The 17,402-nt window shown below is 37.3% G+C and overlaps 1 protein-coding gene across 1 annotated transcript in view; it reads left to right on the forward strand.

Moving 5' to 3' along the window:
- PEX7 (peroxisomal biogenesis factor 7) overlaps positions 1–17,149 on the forward strand; it is a 42,591-nt gene extending 25,442 nt beyond the window's left edge. The window contains exons 9-10 of the mRNA XM_039707285.1: positions 2,800–2,899; positions 14,522–17,149. Of these exons, the coding sequence (XP_039563219.1) occupies positions 2,800–2,899; positions 14,522–14,590 (169 nt within the window). The 3' untranslated portion in view covers positions 14,591–17,149. The remainder of the gene's footprint in view (positions 1–2,799; positions 2,900–14,521) is intronic.
- Positions 17,150–17,402: the final 253 nt, after the last annotated feature.

Below are 17,402 nucleotides of genomic sequence, written 5' to 3' on the forward strand. Positions count from 1 at the left end.
GAGGTAGACTTGTTCTTTGTGCTTCAATCTGTTCATTTTCATAGACACATTTCCTGCAGTAACTTTTGAACCTATTGAAAGCTTAACTAGATTTAACAGGAAACATGTAGTCTAAATTTACAAAGCTTTAAGCTTTTAGAAATTTAATGGAAACTTATGCAAGAGAGGGAAACTCCAAGTACTGCCTCAAGGAAGGTAAGAGCTGTAGCATGAATTCACCACCACAAGTAATCCTACTCATCTGCTAGCTCCTCATCATGCAGCAACAAGGTGCCACAACACATGTATTGTACAGACACTGGAACCTGGAATGATACTTGCTACCTCATTTTCCCCAGCCAGTAGTGAAGGTAAGGGTAGAGTGGGAGTGAGGACAAGGTAGAAGATATGCAGAACAGACTATATTTGGGTTGGTAAAAGTGGTTTGATCAGGGAGCACTTTGTGACACTGCTATGGGTGGTATAAAGTACAAAATCCATAACTTGACAGGCTTTTTCTCATAATACCTTGTTCAGAATAAGCAGTCCACTTATTCTGCACGTGCAGAGCTGATGAATTGCATGCCAGGTACACATAAAGCAAAGAAACTGTAGAGAAATGAGGGAGAAGTTATATTTTTAACAAGTCCAGCCTTAAAAAGTTTAAGAAAATGCTCTCATACAGGTTTTGGGGTTTTGTGATCAGTGCAGATATGACTGAAGTTGTGGCTTCATACCTAATATGGGTAAAAATAGCAGTTTAAGTGACACACCTGTGATTGTACAGGCTGTACAAACCTGTAAGGGACCCTAAAAGCCCATGTGATTGTCTGGCCCATTTTTAAAGTTCATGCTGCTAAGTCTGTAGATATACTTAAAACTGAAGTATTGCAAGCACACCTACTTGTGCTGTGAATGCATCTTCACTTCTCTGTACAGCCATCCTGCTGTGGTAAACAGTGTCTTAGAAAAATTGCATTTCCCTCTCAGTCTGCAGAATATGGTGGAAGTTGACTCTCAGGAAAGTATTGCTGTCACCATGGTGGTTTTGGAAGCTGTGCAATAGACAGTGTTTCTCACTTTGGAGTGCAAAGTTGTTATGAGAACCATCATTAATTTGTCATCAATGATTCTCAGTCCTGAGACTGAACATTTTTTTGAGCTTTCATTAGTAATTATTTATATATTAAAAAAAGGTATCAAAGCTTCCAGTCAGTCTGTTGAACTAAGTTGCAGTACTCTTAATCTCTAAACTGCTTCTTTACAACACAACTTCATAAAGCAAACGCTATATTGTCCTACTATTTTTTAAATTGATCAAATGGTCTTTTTAGGTTCTTTATTCATGTTGATCTTAAGTTATTTCCTTTAATCATAGTTTTCAGTTATGACCATATGTCTTTCAAGAATTATTAGAGAGCTCTTGTGACAAGGAAGGCTAACACTATTACTTAGAAAAAAAAGCTGTGTTTCCTTACCTTCTTATGAACAAATGTGGGAGGATGAAAATGCTGAAATGGTCTTTTGCTCCTCTCGCCTGCAAAATAAGTTGTTTATTTAAGATCTCAGGTACTAGGAAAAAAATAAGAGGGTTGTTGCTATGGCATAGCCATTGTGCTGATACCACTCTCCTTGTTTATGAAGGAGATAACATCTACATATTAAACAAACTGACCCTGCTGGCTCCAGTGTTTGCTATTTTCCCTGAATTGGTTTGAACTTACAGTACTTCCATTGCAGTTGGTCTGATAATGAGCTGTTCTTGTTAAGTATTGTCACTTTTCCCAATAAAGGCAAGGCAAAGAGACCTCTATGATTGTTACAGAAGTAGTAAAGCATATAATTGACCCCTGTGTGAAAATCTGGGCTGTAGAAAATTTGATTACAGCTGACAGCCCACAAAATGTGCTGTGTTGTGCAGCCTGTAGACTTTTCTCAGTGGTATATACAACACAAGAAAGAAATAAATCTTTGTTCTGTGCCAGCATACGGGGTTTTGTCAGTGTGTTATTATCTGAAAGTTCTGTGTTTGAATCCTTTTTTTCATGGCTGAGGTGCCTTTTACCTCTATTTTAATCCCATCTTCTCTTAGATCTCTCATACTTCCTGTTAATTGCATTGATGGACACTGCATCTATTGGGACAGTAGCTGGGAGAAATAGAGGACCTCAGAATTGTTATTTTCTAAGTATTTTTTATAAACCAAGGCTCAAAAGAAAAAAATTATTTTAAAAATATGAACTAGTGTAATTAACTGTGTAAGGCAGCTGATCTGTGTAGTGCACATTTGTTACTAAATTATAGTACTAAATTTTGTTTTACAGGAACACAGTCTCAAATTTGACAATGTGCATGACTGAGATCTCTAAATGAGTGTGTAATTTTTATTTAAATAAAGACCCCATAGTTAATGATGCCAAAAACTGAGAAAAATCACAAATTATGCTAATATCTTTCAGGGATAAAATTTCCCAGCCATCAAGAAATATAACAAGAATATTCTAGCCTACATTTTTTCTTCTCTTTTAATAATGTCCCAATGACTGCTCCTTGGTGCCAACTTTGATCTCAGTTTCTGCAACAGGACACAAAGATGACTTTGCCCAGTGGGGTTTAATTTATGCAAATCAGCAGATGGCTTTACCAGGAGTATGATTTGTTATGTTTCTTAAGTGGATCAGTTTGCTTTTTTAAATACCCTGGCAGCAACAGATTCGTCAATATCTTGCATTATATTTTTGAAATGGCCTTTCAATTACTTTAATTGTGGTTTGTTTGATTTTTTTCCCTTTCTCTTTCCCTCTTTTATTCTCTCTATAGATTCTGGGACTTTTCCAAGCCTAATCCTTTGCTGGAAACAGTTGAGCATCACACTGAATTTACATGTGGTCTCGATTTAAGTCTTCACAACCGTGGTCAGGTAAGAGCTGGGATGCATTTACTTTTCACTTGCCTGTTATAGGCACTGTGGTCATGGCTGGGCTGTAGCACTCAGATCCTCTATAAGTCACCAGATTGCAGTAAGCTTCTGGAATTGAGTCTGGCTGAATGCTTATCAAATAAACCTCATTTCAGGTCCATTTTTATTTGTGAAGCAGTTCCTTGCATTGGGTAGGAGAGGAGGGCAGAACAGACGAGATTGCAAAATCAGATAACTGAAAGCCATGGTGAGCTCTGGGAAAATGAAGTATTTTGCTTCAGAAGGAAGAATAGTAGAGAAGAGTCTAGAATGCTAAGCTGAGATACAGAGCTTTCTTCCATCTACTTAAATTGTCAAGTTAAATGTTGGTAGTGTTACACATGATGCCTAGGCCTGGTTTGGCATACTGTTTAGAGGACTACGAGTGGCTTAATCTGTGGCTGAAATTCAAAAACCCTCAGCTCTTAAAGTGAATAAGTAGAGCCTATTTTATCAGTAGCCCTTATACTGGTTCTGTAAGGATTCTTCTCTCCTTCTGTTGCTACAGTTGTTTCTGTTTTGTAAACAAAGGATTCTTATTTTGTAGTATGAAATGATTTTTAGACAAGAAACTTTGAAAAACTGAAGGTAATTTTTTACTTTAAAATGAGAAAGCATTTAGTTTTCCACACAAAAAATGCTATAAGGTTATTTATTAATTGTTCCTAATGCACTATTTAACATGCCAGAGATATAATTTACATCTAGATTCTTCTCAGATTCACAGTAAAAAGATTTTTTTTTTTACCCCGGACGAAAATTGTAACATCTGCATTCACATTCTGTTTGGACAAAGTGAATTAAAACCATTGTCGTTTCTGCTGGTAAAAGGACAAAGAAGAAAGGTGTAAGTTTGGCACATACTTAGCTTACTGCACATGGAACCATTCTAGCTAAATGATAGCTTGATGGGGTTTCTGCCCAGTTGGTTGTTCCTAAAATTCTGTTGCTTCAGTGGTGCTGCAGTAACTATACACAAGGCATGCTGTGAGCCACGTGGGGGAAATTCTAAGGCTCAAAAAAGCCTTCAAGGTTCAGGTTATTTTTCATCAGTGCAAGGCAAGATTACTTAAAGACCAGTTGCTGGGGATTGAAACTTCATCCTGTGTGACTGCATAGATGTGATTTGGCTGCACTGGGTCCAGAGGGAGTAGCAAGCATAGCACAGTGTATTTAGGGCTTCACAGCCCCACAGCAGTGCATGTGCTGAGCCCAGTTCAGTTTTCCATGAAGTTGGTGTGGGTTTGCATTTGGTCTGAATGAAGAGAGAAGATTTTTTCTTTCATTTTGTATTCAGGGTGTGATTACTTTGACTACGAGCCCATTGCTTCATGGTAGATAATGAACTGAAAGAAAAGTGTGCATGCACTTTTACATTGAAAAAAGGAAAATTATGAGCACTAGAACATTTGTGCATTCAGGTATCTTTTTTCCCACACAGAAATTCTACAAGTCTGATGTTGGACTTAGTGCACAAAATCTATAAATCTGGGGTACATACCCATATTTACTGAGTGCCAATGTGCGTTCCAGACAGAAGTTTGGCATTTGCAACAGCTTTGATATTGCTCTGGTTTTTTCCATTGACTTGATTTAATGTATTCTGAGGGTTGGATATCACAGCAATGCAAATTGTGAATGGGTTTTTTTTTAAAGAAGCTTAAAAATCTGTGATAAAAATTAAGCTCTTGCTAAGTTAAGGAGTGAACACAAGGGAAACATAACCCCCATTTTTATAGGAAGACCCATGAGACATCACCTTGAGTATACTTTGTTCAGCTCTGAGCGGGACATGGACCTGTTGGAATGAGTCCAGAGAAAGGCTGTGAAGATGATCAGAGGGCTGAAGCATCTCTCATACAAAGACAGATGTATGAGAGATGATGAGAGAGCTGGGGTTGTTCAGCCTGGAAGAGACAAGGCTCCAGGGAGACCTTGTAGCACCCTTCCAGTACCTAAAGGGATCCTCCGAGAGAACTGGAAAGGAACTTTTACAAGGACATGTAGCAAGGGTTAATGGCTTCAAACTGAGAGATCATTGGTAGCCATAAGGACCAAATTCTTTACTGTAAGGGTGCTGAGACACTGGAACAGGTTACCCAGAGTTGTGGATGGAAGTGTTCAAGTCCAGGCTGAAAGGGACTTTGAATAACCTGGTCCAGTGAAAGGTGTCCTCGTGCATGTCGGGGGGAGCGTTGAATTAGATGATCTTTAAGGTCCCTTCCAGCCCAAATCATTCTATGATTCTATGAACACCTGCTGAATAGTTGCTTCCAGTATGAGCCCTTGGAGTCTTTCCCTGGCTTCTGCATCCATCCAACAAAGATTATTTGCTTAAATTTTACACTGCTGTTCCCAATAAGTAGCTTGTCTTTATGTCTGTTCTTTATAAATCTGATGATGAGCTCCATTGTTTGTTTTCTTCATTTATTTGCATGATTTGTGATTTTCACTGTTTGCTTTACAAGGAGTTATGACTTCAGATTTGAACTGCTTCTCTCCTCCAGGGAGAAAGAGAAGAAGGATCCAGGGAGAATGCAGGGTATTTTATTTATAATGGACAAGCTATTCATTTATGCTCAAATTAAGTACCATTCTGGTCATTAACCTTTGCTTTATTCTTAATGATATCTTTTGTTGTCTAGACAGATTATGTTTTCTTCGGCTTTGCACAATGAACTTCAGCATTTTTGAAGTATTTTTTACATATCAAGGAAAAAATTATATGCATTATTGAAAGTGTTCAGAACAGATATTGTGATTAAGCAGCTAGTTAATCTAGGAATTACAAGACATTCCTGTGGATCTGATTGAGCTTTGAACAGAACCCTCAGGCAGAGAGTAGGTACATGCAGGCAGGCTGGTTCTTGTGCTAAGGGAGGCAACATGGAAAAAAATCTGGTCATAAGGAATGTGAAGAGACCCACTAGTATTATTAGCTAGATGAAACAGTAAACTCCTTTGTGCTTAATTAAATATTCTAGTATCTATTTTGTTTTACCTGCCTCTGGAAAGTAGGTGTTTTTGAAAGCTTTGAATTTCAAAAAATCAGATGTTGTTTGGTTTGGGGTTTTTTTCCTCCACTATAATGTTAGTATCAGATTAATGGAAATTTGAGACAACAAACAAACTTTCAGGTGCATACAAAAATGTGCATTTTGCAGTGCAAATCATTAACAGAAATGATCCTCATGATATTCAGTGTATTTCTCTGTTAAACTCCAAGTGCTGGTCTGAGAGTTTGCCAGGCATGTTTTCCAGGAGAAAATACTCCCAACTCCAGCTTTCAGGCAAAGTAGCCTAGGCATACACAAGAACAGTGACAAGACCCTAAGCACCAAAATTCTGTTAAATTTCTAATGTTGTGTATAGTTAAGAAGTGAGAAAGTCTGTTTACCCTGTCAGCAATTAAGAGTATGCAGTTTTTAAAACCAGATAATTCTTTCTCAAGTTTAGGGATAAGAAAAACAGCTGAAGTTTTCTTCCTTGTATATACACTAGATAGACATAGGATGTATGTAGGGACTAAAAAATGGTATGCAGGTATAAACTACTCCTTGTTTGGGGCTGGTAATGCTAGACCATGTAGTGGAGTTGTGCTCTGTAGCTCACTGGATTTCTTACTTCTCTCCTTATATTTACTTTTCCTGTATGTGATCTGTGAATGGTCTGATGAATAAAAATATTGTACTCCTTTAAGCCATCTCTTCCTGGGATTTTGCTATGTTTGCATTCATGTTTACGTGCTGTAAGTAACTTCCTTTGGTGTTACTTGCACAGCTTTATTTAAAAGCAGCCTTTTTCTTCTATTGTTAAATGCCATATGGGAGTCGTGAATGCATTTTAAATATCTTCAGGCAATCCATTAATCACACAGATAAAAGTACAGATCCTGTAAACAGATCTCTTTTTGTCTTGATTCTGAAATTATTTCCATAAGTATGTAAAGAATAGAAATACACCTGTATAATGAGTTTCTTTAAATACTGGACAAAAGATACCCAGCCCTTTCTGTTGCAATTCTAAAACAATTTTGCTTAACACAAATGTAAAAAAAACTGACACTCTGAATTTTGTCTGAAAATCTTCTTTAGCTACATCTCACATCTGTTCTGAACTCTGTAATACAGCCAGTGGAAAGTATAAATTACTGATTGCCACTGAGTCAGGCTTTCTCTTGTGCTGCTGAGAACAGGATTAAGTATCTAATGGAAACAGGAGAGGAATCTTTCAATTTCTCTATACTTCTGTGCTATGAACAATGACATTCCTAAACAGCAAGGATACGTATTTTTCAATGGGAGTGATGGCAAGTGGTGTGAGCACTTGGTATGTGAAAAGCACATAGACATCTGTGACATGCCAGATCAGAACAGGACTCCACAATGTACCGTGCTGAGGTGCTCCTTTTGGAAATTAAAAATGTTCGGCTCCAAATGAATGAACCAAGTGTCAGTTCTCTAGTTCAAAATCATCTGTTACCTGAATGCTTGCTGAAGTTTAGGGTTTGAGAATAATTTGTGTACAACACAGATAGTGATCACTTAGGATTTGCTTCTACTGTGATTGTGTGTGTTTGGATCATAATTGCACTATAAAAGGGCAGCTGTCTGTGTAAATAACTATTTCTGTCAACAAGTTTGGGTTGGAAACTTGTTTTCTCTAACCTTGTGGCTAGAATTCTCCTCCCTATGCAACCTGGTGGGGTCGGGGTGAGTGAGCAGCAGCGTGGTACTCAGTTGCTGGTGGGGATTAAACCATGACACACACAGCACTGCTTACTGTGGAGACAGTGATGGTACCAGTGTGGTACCCATGGCTCTTGTGCTCTGTGTTACACTGGCCTTGTGATTTGGCCTTCCTGAACTTCCACTCTCTTCTTCCTAAAGCTGTGGGATGTCACCAGCATGTTCTGCCCAACCACTGTCTGCTCCTTCCTTGCACCTGGCCAGTGGTACTTAGAGCTAAGAAGAGGTGCCTGCACTGGTCTGCTGATCCAAGGAAACTGATAGCATCCTGCATCACTAAAATTTTAAAGCTGTAATTTCTTACTAGCTGGAGGGAGGCCATAACCAAATTATATACACTTGACCTGCGTGCCCTGAACTTGAAATCTAGTTCTAAATTCATCCAGCTTTATGGGGAAATTTTTGGTCATTGTCAAGTTTTGGTGTGCAGGTTTGTCCTGCTCCTTTTCTTTGTGCTGCTTTTGCAGTGTGCTGCATTAGCTGTGCCAGCACAGGAAGTAGAAGGGACGGGAGGGGCTGCAAGAGCTGCCTTAAGCAGTATAGCCAAATATAAATGCAGATGATGTCTTTAGTAAGGCTGTTTGGCTATGTATTTTGCTGTTCATTTAAATTAATTGTGGATACTCAAGAGGCCCAGAAATGTTGATTGTTCCATATAAAAGTGGAGCTACATCTTGTGAAAATGTACAGAACAGATACTCTCTGCTTTTTTTCTTTTGATCACTTGCTGTTATCTTTTACACTTAATTACTAAAGACCTGATAGCTTCCACCCAGCTGTTGTGGCTATGCCACTGCTATAATTATAACACTATCTTCATTTTAGTCTCTCCTTATGGTCCTTCTCCAGGATGCTACTGAAGTTAAGCAGTTTCTTTGATTCTTTGAGATAAAAAGAACCTGCTTACCTAATTTCAGAGTGGATTTTTCCATAAAATATCAGATTTCACCAGCTGCAAGTGTTAAACCAATCTGAATACCTTACTGAATTGGAGGGGCTAAAAGAAGGAGATACTTCTTAGTGGTGCTTACTGTATGTCTTTCCCAAACTGTGAAAATTAAACTTTCACTGTGTAAGTCAAAGCCAGGCACTCATGAGTAATAATGTGCCATTATCAGCAAAAGTTTCTTTGTGTTTGGAAAGGTTTCTGTCAGGCATCACGATTTTGTAAAAGCTGCAAGTGTTTGGAGAGGAAAATCCAGTTTTGATACTGAAGTACTGGGAAGAATGGCAGACAGTACTTTCTTACTCAGTAAATGTATTGCTTGTGCATTTTATTTGGTGCAGTGGCTTACAAATACTTGCTACTTCTGCGAGCCCCATCTTTTACTCAGTGTAGTGGGTTCTGTTACTTTCCTGTATGACCAGTAAATATTTGGGAAGTCCCAGTGAATTGCACTAGTGAAACTCAGGGGAAGACAGCAGGATGTTGCAGCTGTTACTGAAAATACTGTTTGGCTTATGATTATTTGTGATTATATCCCAAACGGAAGGAACTGGACTCTACTCTGAGCTGAAGGATGAATTTGAAGGTCAAATAGGGTCATTAGAAAACAGTTTTACTGATGGAAATTGACTGCATTTGGGGTCACCAAAGTCAGTATCAGCACAGAAGGCATTTTGTGGTTCCAAAGTACCTTCTACAGAACTTAAAATTGATTTATCAATTAAACCAGTTCTTGGAAGACTGAGGAAGACTGTCTTTCTCCTAATTTTTAGAGTACAGAGGAATTGGTACCAAATCTGTGGAGATTTCAAGGATTTTTTTTTTCTAACCTGCAACTCACATCTCCATTTCCTTTACAATTTACTGATGAAAGGACACTTGGAAGACTGAGGTGATGTCTTTCTCCTAATTTTTAGAATACAGAGGAATTGGTGGAGATTTCAAGGATATTTTTTTCTAACCTGCAACCCACATCTCCGTTTGCTTTACAATTTACTGATGAAAGGACACTTGGAAGACTTCTGTTTAGGAATGAGTGGCTTGACTTCCAAGTCGTCTTCCCATTACCCATGTCAGAGCAACAGAACAAATGATGAGACAGCTCTTGACTTCTTAGATCAGTTCTTTGTGACATATCTTTGCAACGTGAAAAATAATGCCCTTTTTTTTAAGAAAGAAACTGATTTTTTAAGCAGCATTTGAAGCATCTGTTTCTGGTAACTCTAGTTTTAACCTAGATCTTTATAAGAAGTTCTGTTCTGGAGTATCTTTCATTTTGTCTTTACTGGAAATAATAATCAAATAAAGGTGTGTTTTCTTAAAAGTAAATTTTAAAAAATATTGGTGTTACTGCACATGGAAAATAAAAAAAAAAATTATTTGAAAACTCCCATCTGAAACTGAAAACTTTCAGTCTCATGTAAAGGTTGGCATCATGCAGTTCACTCTGGCAAATACTAACCAAACAGGCCACAGTAGTGGTCCAAATTTTTAGAAGAAAATAGATATTGAATAAGTTTAAACTCATGCATGATCCATTATGCACTTGACCAATTAGTTTTATTGTTCACCTGTAAAAATAATTTGATGAGTAGCAAACCTAATATCTTGCTTTATCTTCAATTAATCTCCATCTCACAAGCTTAGAGGATGTTCAGGATCCCTCAAAACATGTAATAAGGATATAAATAGAGCATTAAGTTATGTTTGAGAAGACACAGAAGATAAGAAACTAAAAGAAGAAGGGAAGCACAACTAATGAGAGTCAAGAACTGGGTTTTTTTTTTTTTCTGCTGGCTCCTCTACAGAAAAAAGACAAGACAGGTCTCATTTGAAAATGGGATGGGGAGAAGCTGAGAAATGGGTCTCTCTCAGGCACATTTACATATTATCACATGATTCATTATGAGCACTCTGGAAACTCAGTGGCACCAAGATAGTTCTGGAGATATTAATCTAGAGAGGGCTGTATTTGGTTCTGATTAAACCCTTTCATAAAGGGTAATTGAACTCTTAAGTTTTTAGTTGTTCTTTTGAATATATTTAATCTTGATTATGCTAGCAGATTTATTGTGCCTTCAAGTACTGAATAAAAAAGTTAGTGGCTAACTTGGGAGTTTTCTCTTGTTCTCTTGCTTCTTCTGAAGGGTAAAGAGGCAGAATGTCATGCAGGTAATTGCACTAGACTGAGCGGATTGCCCTCGGGTGCTGGAAAAGGTCTAAGTCTATTGCAAGGCAAGATGATTGTGATGAATAGGAAACAGAGGGCCTGTCAAGGGAGTAAATCAGTTAGTGAGTCAATGGAAATGGCTCTGATAAATGAATGGATGTCAGTATTAAATCAGTTGGTGGAAAACATTATTATACTCTGGGACAAGGATAAACATTTCAATAAAATACAGGATAGCTATTTTAGCTGAGTTGAGCTATGATTTCCTAGTCAAGCAATTAGCTTTCTGGGATGACTGCAGTTTTTTTGTTTCTTTGCTTGCTTTTCTGGCTTCACTTGAAGAGAAATACAGTGATCCCCATTTTTTGTAATTGTTTTTGTATCTTTGCTGGCAGATAAATTGGCAAGATATTTATTCTGCAGTAACAACAGTATACTACCTGCAGTATGTATGTTGGTGCTGCAACTTTGCTGCTGAAAGAAAAGCATTAAAGACAATTAATGTGTCATTTTGTTAGACTGTCTTTGTTCCATGTAGTTTTAGTTATAATGAAAATTACCAGGCTTAGAACTCTTCTTCTATTTGCGTTATTTCTTGATGTAGTTTACTAGTCAGTGCAACAAAGAATGTTCTTGTTGTACAATTAAGCTCTAATTATTCTTCTTTTCCCTGCAGTTTGGTAGTTAAAAGTTGCTATGGTAAAACTGTATTCTATAGTTACAAGAGTATTCATAAATGATAATGAAAGTTGCATGACATACAAAATATGCCATGCAAAATAGTCAATATTATAAGGGTATTGCAATTTATACAGTTCTTTGCAACAGAAATAAACTGTCTTCTAGTCTGTTGCCATGTCAGTTAAGAAAACACCAAAAAACAAAAAAAAATGCACCCTCTAAAAACTGAAATCACTGAGATTTGTTTGTATCTCAGAGTAAAATTTGACCCCAAGACAGCAGACATTTTTTATGTTTTTTACATTTTTTACTAACTTCCATCCCTCCATGCTCCTAATGGAGGGATTTTTATCAGGTGTGCAAATCAAGTGTGAGTCCATTTTCAGTTTTTCTTTATCTTCGTCCCTCCACAGGAGGACTTTCTTCACCTGTCAGTAACATCATCTCATTGATCAAAATATAAACTCTAGGAACTTGCCCCTTTTTGGATGCTATATTTATTTAGTATGGTATGCTGGATGAGCTTTCATCCCAATGAAATCTCTAACTCTGTTTTAATATTTAAATTAAGTTGCATTTAGTTTATTTTTTAAAAAAGCCTAAAGTATGTATTTTTTGATAATACATACTTTGAAATATGTATTAAAAATGGTCATATGTCACAGGAGAACTGACATTTCTTAAATACTTTTAAAGGACTTACATTCAATATCCCATGTTCTCCTTTTCTGGGGAAAGGCACACAACTGTCGTACAACTGTAAGACCACTGTAAGACAGGTCACAAGATAAAAGGCAAACTGCAGGGAGAAGACATTTTGTAAACTGATGCAGTTGCTGCATGAACAAGTCCTTCTCTTCATCTTGGGCTTCATCTTAGTCATTTGTATACAAGGCAGTGAAAATCTCTGAGCTACTGCAAAGGGGCACATGGCACTCTCCATCAAAAAATGCTGGCTGCTGCACTCCTAGCTTAGAGTTTCCCCCTTTCTCTGACACTCTTGCCTGTACTTTGGAGAAAGTAAGGAGAAATGGAAATGTCATTCATTTTTTAATGTTCTGCCATGCTGCAGTGTCCCAGTTTCCCATTGATACCTGTGTTCTGTACTTCATGTGTGTATTTTCATCAAGGTTTCTGCTATCAGTATTTCATTATACACTTCCTGCCGCACAGTAGAGAACTTGATTCACTATTCCTTACTGTAGCTTGTTTTCCTCTTGTTGGCTGGCTACATTTTCTCTTTTCACCTGGTATCATTAAGTCAATGAGTTGGGCAACTTACCGCATGTGATCCTTTTCAAACTCTTTTAATATCCCCTGTTTATTTTTTAGTGTTTCTAGATTAAATGGTTCTATAACTATATTTGTTCAGAGGCCATTTCAGGGATATTAATTATATTGATAACAGGTGGGAATTCCCATGGGATTTTTTCCAAATGTTATTTTTGTTTCTTGTTTCTTTACAAAAATAGAAAATATTGCCTATGGAACATTGATCTGTAGCTGTGGAGAATAGTAAGAAACCTGCAGTTTATGTGATTGCCAGCTTCTACACAGCATTTAGTGGAAAACTCAAATTTTCCTTTTGGTATGATTTGAGAGACTGCAATGCAGCAGAACATTGTGCTACAGAAAGCTCTATTATGTCATATGAATAGACAGACACATTGTCAAGAGTTTTTTTGACCCATTTAGATGTATATGGAAAGCACTTCAAATAACTAAGTAGAACCAGCTAAGGAAGCAATGAAAATGAATAATGGTGCAGTGTAGTAAACACAAAATGGGCTAATTATAGTCTGAAATTAAATACTGTAGTTGGATTTCCAAATTTTTAGTGTGCAGCTGTTCATTCTGGCTCTAGAAGAGAACAGGAATTGCAGGCTGCAGCAGAAGGAAGCTTGTTGTGCAGAGGATCCAATACTGTATCTTTTGTAATCCCAACTGGAAATGACATTGTAAAGATAATGCAACATGTTTTCAGCCAGATTTGCTGGCATTTATTTGTGGACCTCCTCAGCTTTTCCTTTTTAGCTCTCCTCTTTCTTCTATTTGCCTTAATGCTTGTCTTCTACAATATTTTGTGAATATATATCATACATAGGTCATCTTCTTGAGTTATTGTCTGTGTGGTTAACCCTTTCACTTTGTTACAGACTCTGAAGTGCATTTCAATTAATTTTCAAACCTAAAGCATTCCATGGTCTTTTTCCTTGGAGTCTTGTTATTTATTAAGATCTTTAAACACTATAGACTCAGGTTAACCTTTGGGTTTCTGGTTTAAGTTCAAGCCTTCATCTAGGATAGAGCCTGGGACGATGAATTCAGAAAAGTTGTGGTTATACTCAGATCAGTCACTGTCTTTGTAAGATGCCTTTGTCACAAGTGGCACCGCTTCTTATTAGACTAGTGGGGGTCTAGGTAGTGCTTGGAGCAACACTATGGCTCAAATCTCAACGATCAGCAAATACACATCTCTCTTCTCAACAACAGACAGTGACTTCATAGCTTATCAAGCATGAGACTGAAATTCTGGCTTAATTCTTCCTGTATAATTTTGTTGAACTCTTTTGGTTTTCCATTCCTCAGCACTAGACATTAAGAAAATGTCTATTACAAATTTGCAAGTATAAGAAGGTTGTTCAGATCTGGTAATGAAAGGATCCTAAGACTCTATAAAGAGAAGAAACATGGCAGGGTCTGGACTTCTGTGTGTCCTTCCTTAATTTAATTTTCAGTTACATTTTTTTGCCTATTTGGATCAACTGAAACCCAAAGGTTTCCCTGCTTTCCTCATGAGGAGTATGAAAAACAGGAGATTGTTAATTTTCATGTTTCTCAGTAAAGTTAAAGTTTAAAAAAAACCAAAACAAAACAATTTATTTATTTATTTATTTATTATTTAGTTGTATTATTTTTGAGACATTGTAAGTCAGACTACCAGCTGATATTAAATCCATAATATGCATTAAGTTCTCTGTGATTTTTGTAAAAATTGCACTTGTGAAGGACCTAAATAGATTTTGTTTGCTTTGTAGGTGGTGGACTGTGCTTGGGACGAACTAGTCAAGATCTATACTCCATCGTGTCTGGCAGTTCCTGTTTAGAAGAGAAGAGATCTGACACGCCAGGAGCCTTTCTCTCTCCCCCCCACAACTGGACTTGTGCTAAAGTGTCAACAGTGTCACTAACCTCAGTGTCTCTTTATAAGTAGAACTGCTTGAATGGAGTGTTGTGCACTTGAACATGTGGAGACTTCAGGTCTTGGTTTACTGTGTAGGTAGTACTTGAGCTAAAAATGTTCCACAGCTACTCAAAAGCTGAAGAGTGGCCATAGCAGATATCAGTGATGTCTTCAGAGCTGAATAACCAACACGAGTTTGTCATCTGTCTGGCTAATGATGAGAGCAGAGGCCTGAATCTTCTTGTTCCTTATAAAGATTAAAAGAAACTGGCAGTGTATTTTGAGATGTCACTGTACAAAAGAAAAAAAATTAAAAGAGAAAAGCTTTTTACTGTAAAGTACTGTAATGTCAACTGAAGTTTGTATCACCCAGATGCATTTATGTTTTGCTGTAAGTCATGTTGCATTATTTTCTTTTGCAATATGATGCATTTACTCTTGATCGACAGTAAATGTCATAGTTTGTAGCCAGCTGATTTGTTTGACCTTTTTGATTGCCGCTTCACAAAGATGGTGAAGATTATTCTCATATATTTTTCCTTTAGATCTCTTTGAGTAAAACAGTTGATGAAGTTATATAGAAACATACTCTGATAATAGAGAAAATGGTTATGAAAAAATGAAATACATACAAAACTAATTGGATCACAATCCTCAAGATTTAGAGATTGGGCAACCATCTCTTCTATTAGAGTTGTCTTCTATTTTCACTTAGAAAGCTCTTCCAAGAAATAGAAGGGGATTGTGGCCATAAATCCAGTGTTTCTGGACCTGTGGCAGCCTGGCCAAAGTGAGAAGTGATGTCCAAACCAGTTGACCTATATACATGCAGATTAATTGCATGATATAAGCACAGCACATCCAGTATGGCCAAACTATTGCAGTCACTACACTATGCACAACATATTCCAGGTATGTTGAATACTTTGCACCCAGTTTGACCCCTCAGCCCACATGCTGGTACTTCCATCTAAGTTTTCTGGGGCAAGTAGACACGTTCAGATGTTACGTTTCTCCAAACACCTCTGAATAGTGTTTCATGATCAAACTGTGATAGTAGTCCAGCACTCATAGCCTTCTTTCCTCATTTCCTGCTAGCCATTTTTTTTAACCTTAAAACTGTCTCCTTTCTGCTGTTAGCCCATCTCAACTACCACTACAATCAAAAGACTCTTTGCGGGTTGGGTCTTTGCAGATCTCTGGTCAGGTTTTCTTACTGTGGTGTTAATTAATCCTTTACCCTTCTGGGTTGCAGCACTCATAGATCGACCAATAGCAGACACTGCCAGATCTGCTGGGTGCTTTGAAGCAATGAAGGAAAGAATTCAGCTGAGCTAAGACCTGCAATTTGCAAGGAGAGAATGATTGTTCTGTTTTGGAGAAAGAGCCAGGGAACTAACAGGTAGCCACAGGGAGACATGCATATATTGATGGGGTATATAGGGCTGGACAGGAAGAAACTTTCTTCTACAACATGACAATTTGGATCCCAATTGGATCCTGTATTTTTCTTTGTCAAATGCAAACTGCCCCTGGACTGACGTATTTTTGAGTTGAATTAATAACAAAAAATAGATTTTGCCTTTTTTTATGACAGTGTGCTATACCAAATCCAAACCGTTCACTGCACTTTAATTCTGTGTGCTGAGGAATAATGCAGAATAAAGCTGTACTGCATGCAGCTTTCAGCAGTACCATGGGCCATAAAATCTAATTTTAGGCATTAAAATTGATTATTTCAACTTCAATAGTTCCTCCACTCTTCTGTTTTATCTCCCTTTTCTGCTTTGATTACAAGTTGCTTGTCTGAGTGGAACATTTTGGTGGCAGGTGTGTATTTTATATGCATGTTTCTTGGGGGACAGACAGAGTGGGTTATTCCAGAATGCTGCCATAGCCTATTGGTTGGAAGGGAAAATTTAGAAAACCTAACGCAGGGGGAAAAATTAGGAATTCTGAACATGCACACTCAGCACATGGATTAAATCTTTCCTCAATTGCCTTCTCTTCCTTCATGTCCTGGTTAGCTGTATCCGGATTTATTTCTCTTGAAAGATGAGTGCATCCAGAAGATGCACATAGTAAATAAAAACTGTGGCCTTTAATCTTGCTGTGTGATCTTTGAATGGTGAGAATGTGCTGTAACATTTCTGCACTGTAACAGAAAAATCAATTTGGCAATAGTTGTTGCTGATTCTTAATTCTCAGGGAATATTTGCTATAGTTGTTTTGAAGAAATACTTCTTATTTTATGACCAAAATACTAGCTTCCAATATTTTTTTTCATTTACTGAAACAGTTAACAACAACAATCTAAAACATGTAATGTGTTCTGCTTTCAAACTTGCTCCTGTGAAAGATTTTGTTTTATTGTTTTATTTAAGTTTGGGTTTCTCTTTGGTTTAAGAAACATATTGATTAATCAAGTTCTAAGGCATGGATTTGTTGTTCTGTAATGCTATTAAATTAATTGCACACAGTATCTTTGGCTATACTCTTGTGTTCACTTCCGCAATTAAGAAATGCTGTTCAAAAAGTAAATGCCGTGAAAGATACTGAGAGTATCTTCTGCGAAGAATATCATAACCATGGTTTATTTCATGTATAAATACTGGGTGGTGGTCACAGATTTCCTCTGTACTGGTAGAGACCATACTTTAGCAACTTTTCCTAGCTGTGTGCCCCATCAGATCTTCATTTTCATAAAGGCAAGAAAGCTATTTTAAATTATTCTT

Source organism: Passer montanus, unplaced genomic scaffold (genome assembly GCF_014805655.1).
Source record: "Passer montanus isolate IOZ18808 unplaced genomic scaffold, ASM1480565v1 scaffold2, whole genome shotgun sequence".
In the NCBI taxonomy this organism is placed as follows: Eukaryota; Metazoa; Chordata; class Aves; order Passeriformes; family Passeridae; genus Passer; species Passer montanus.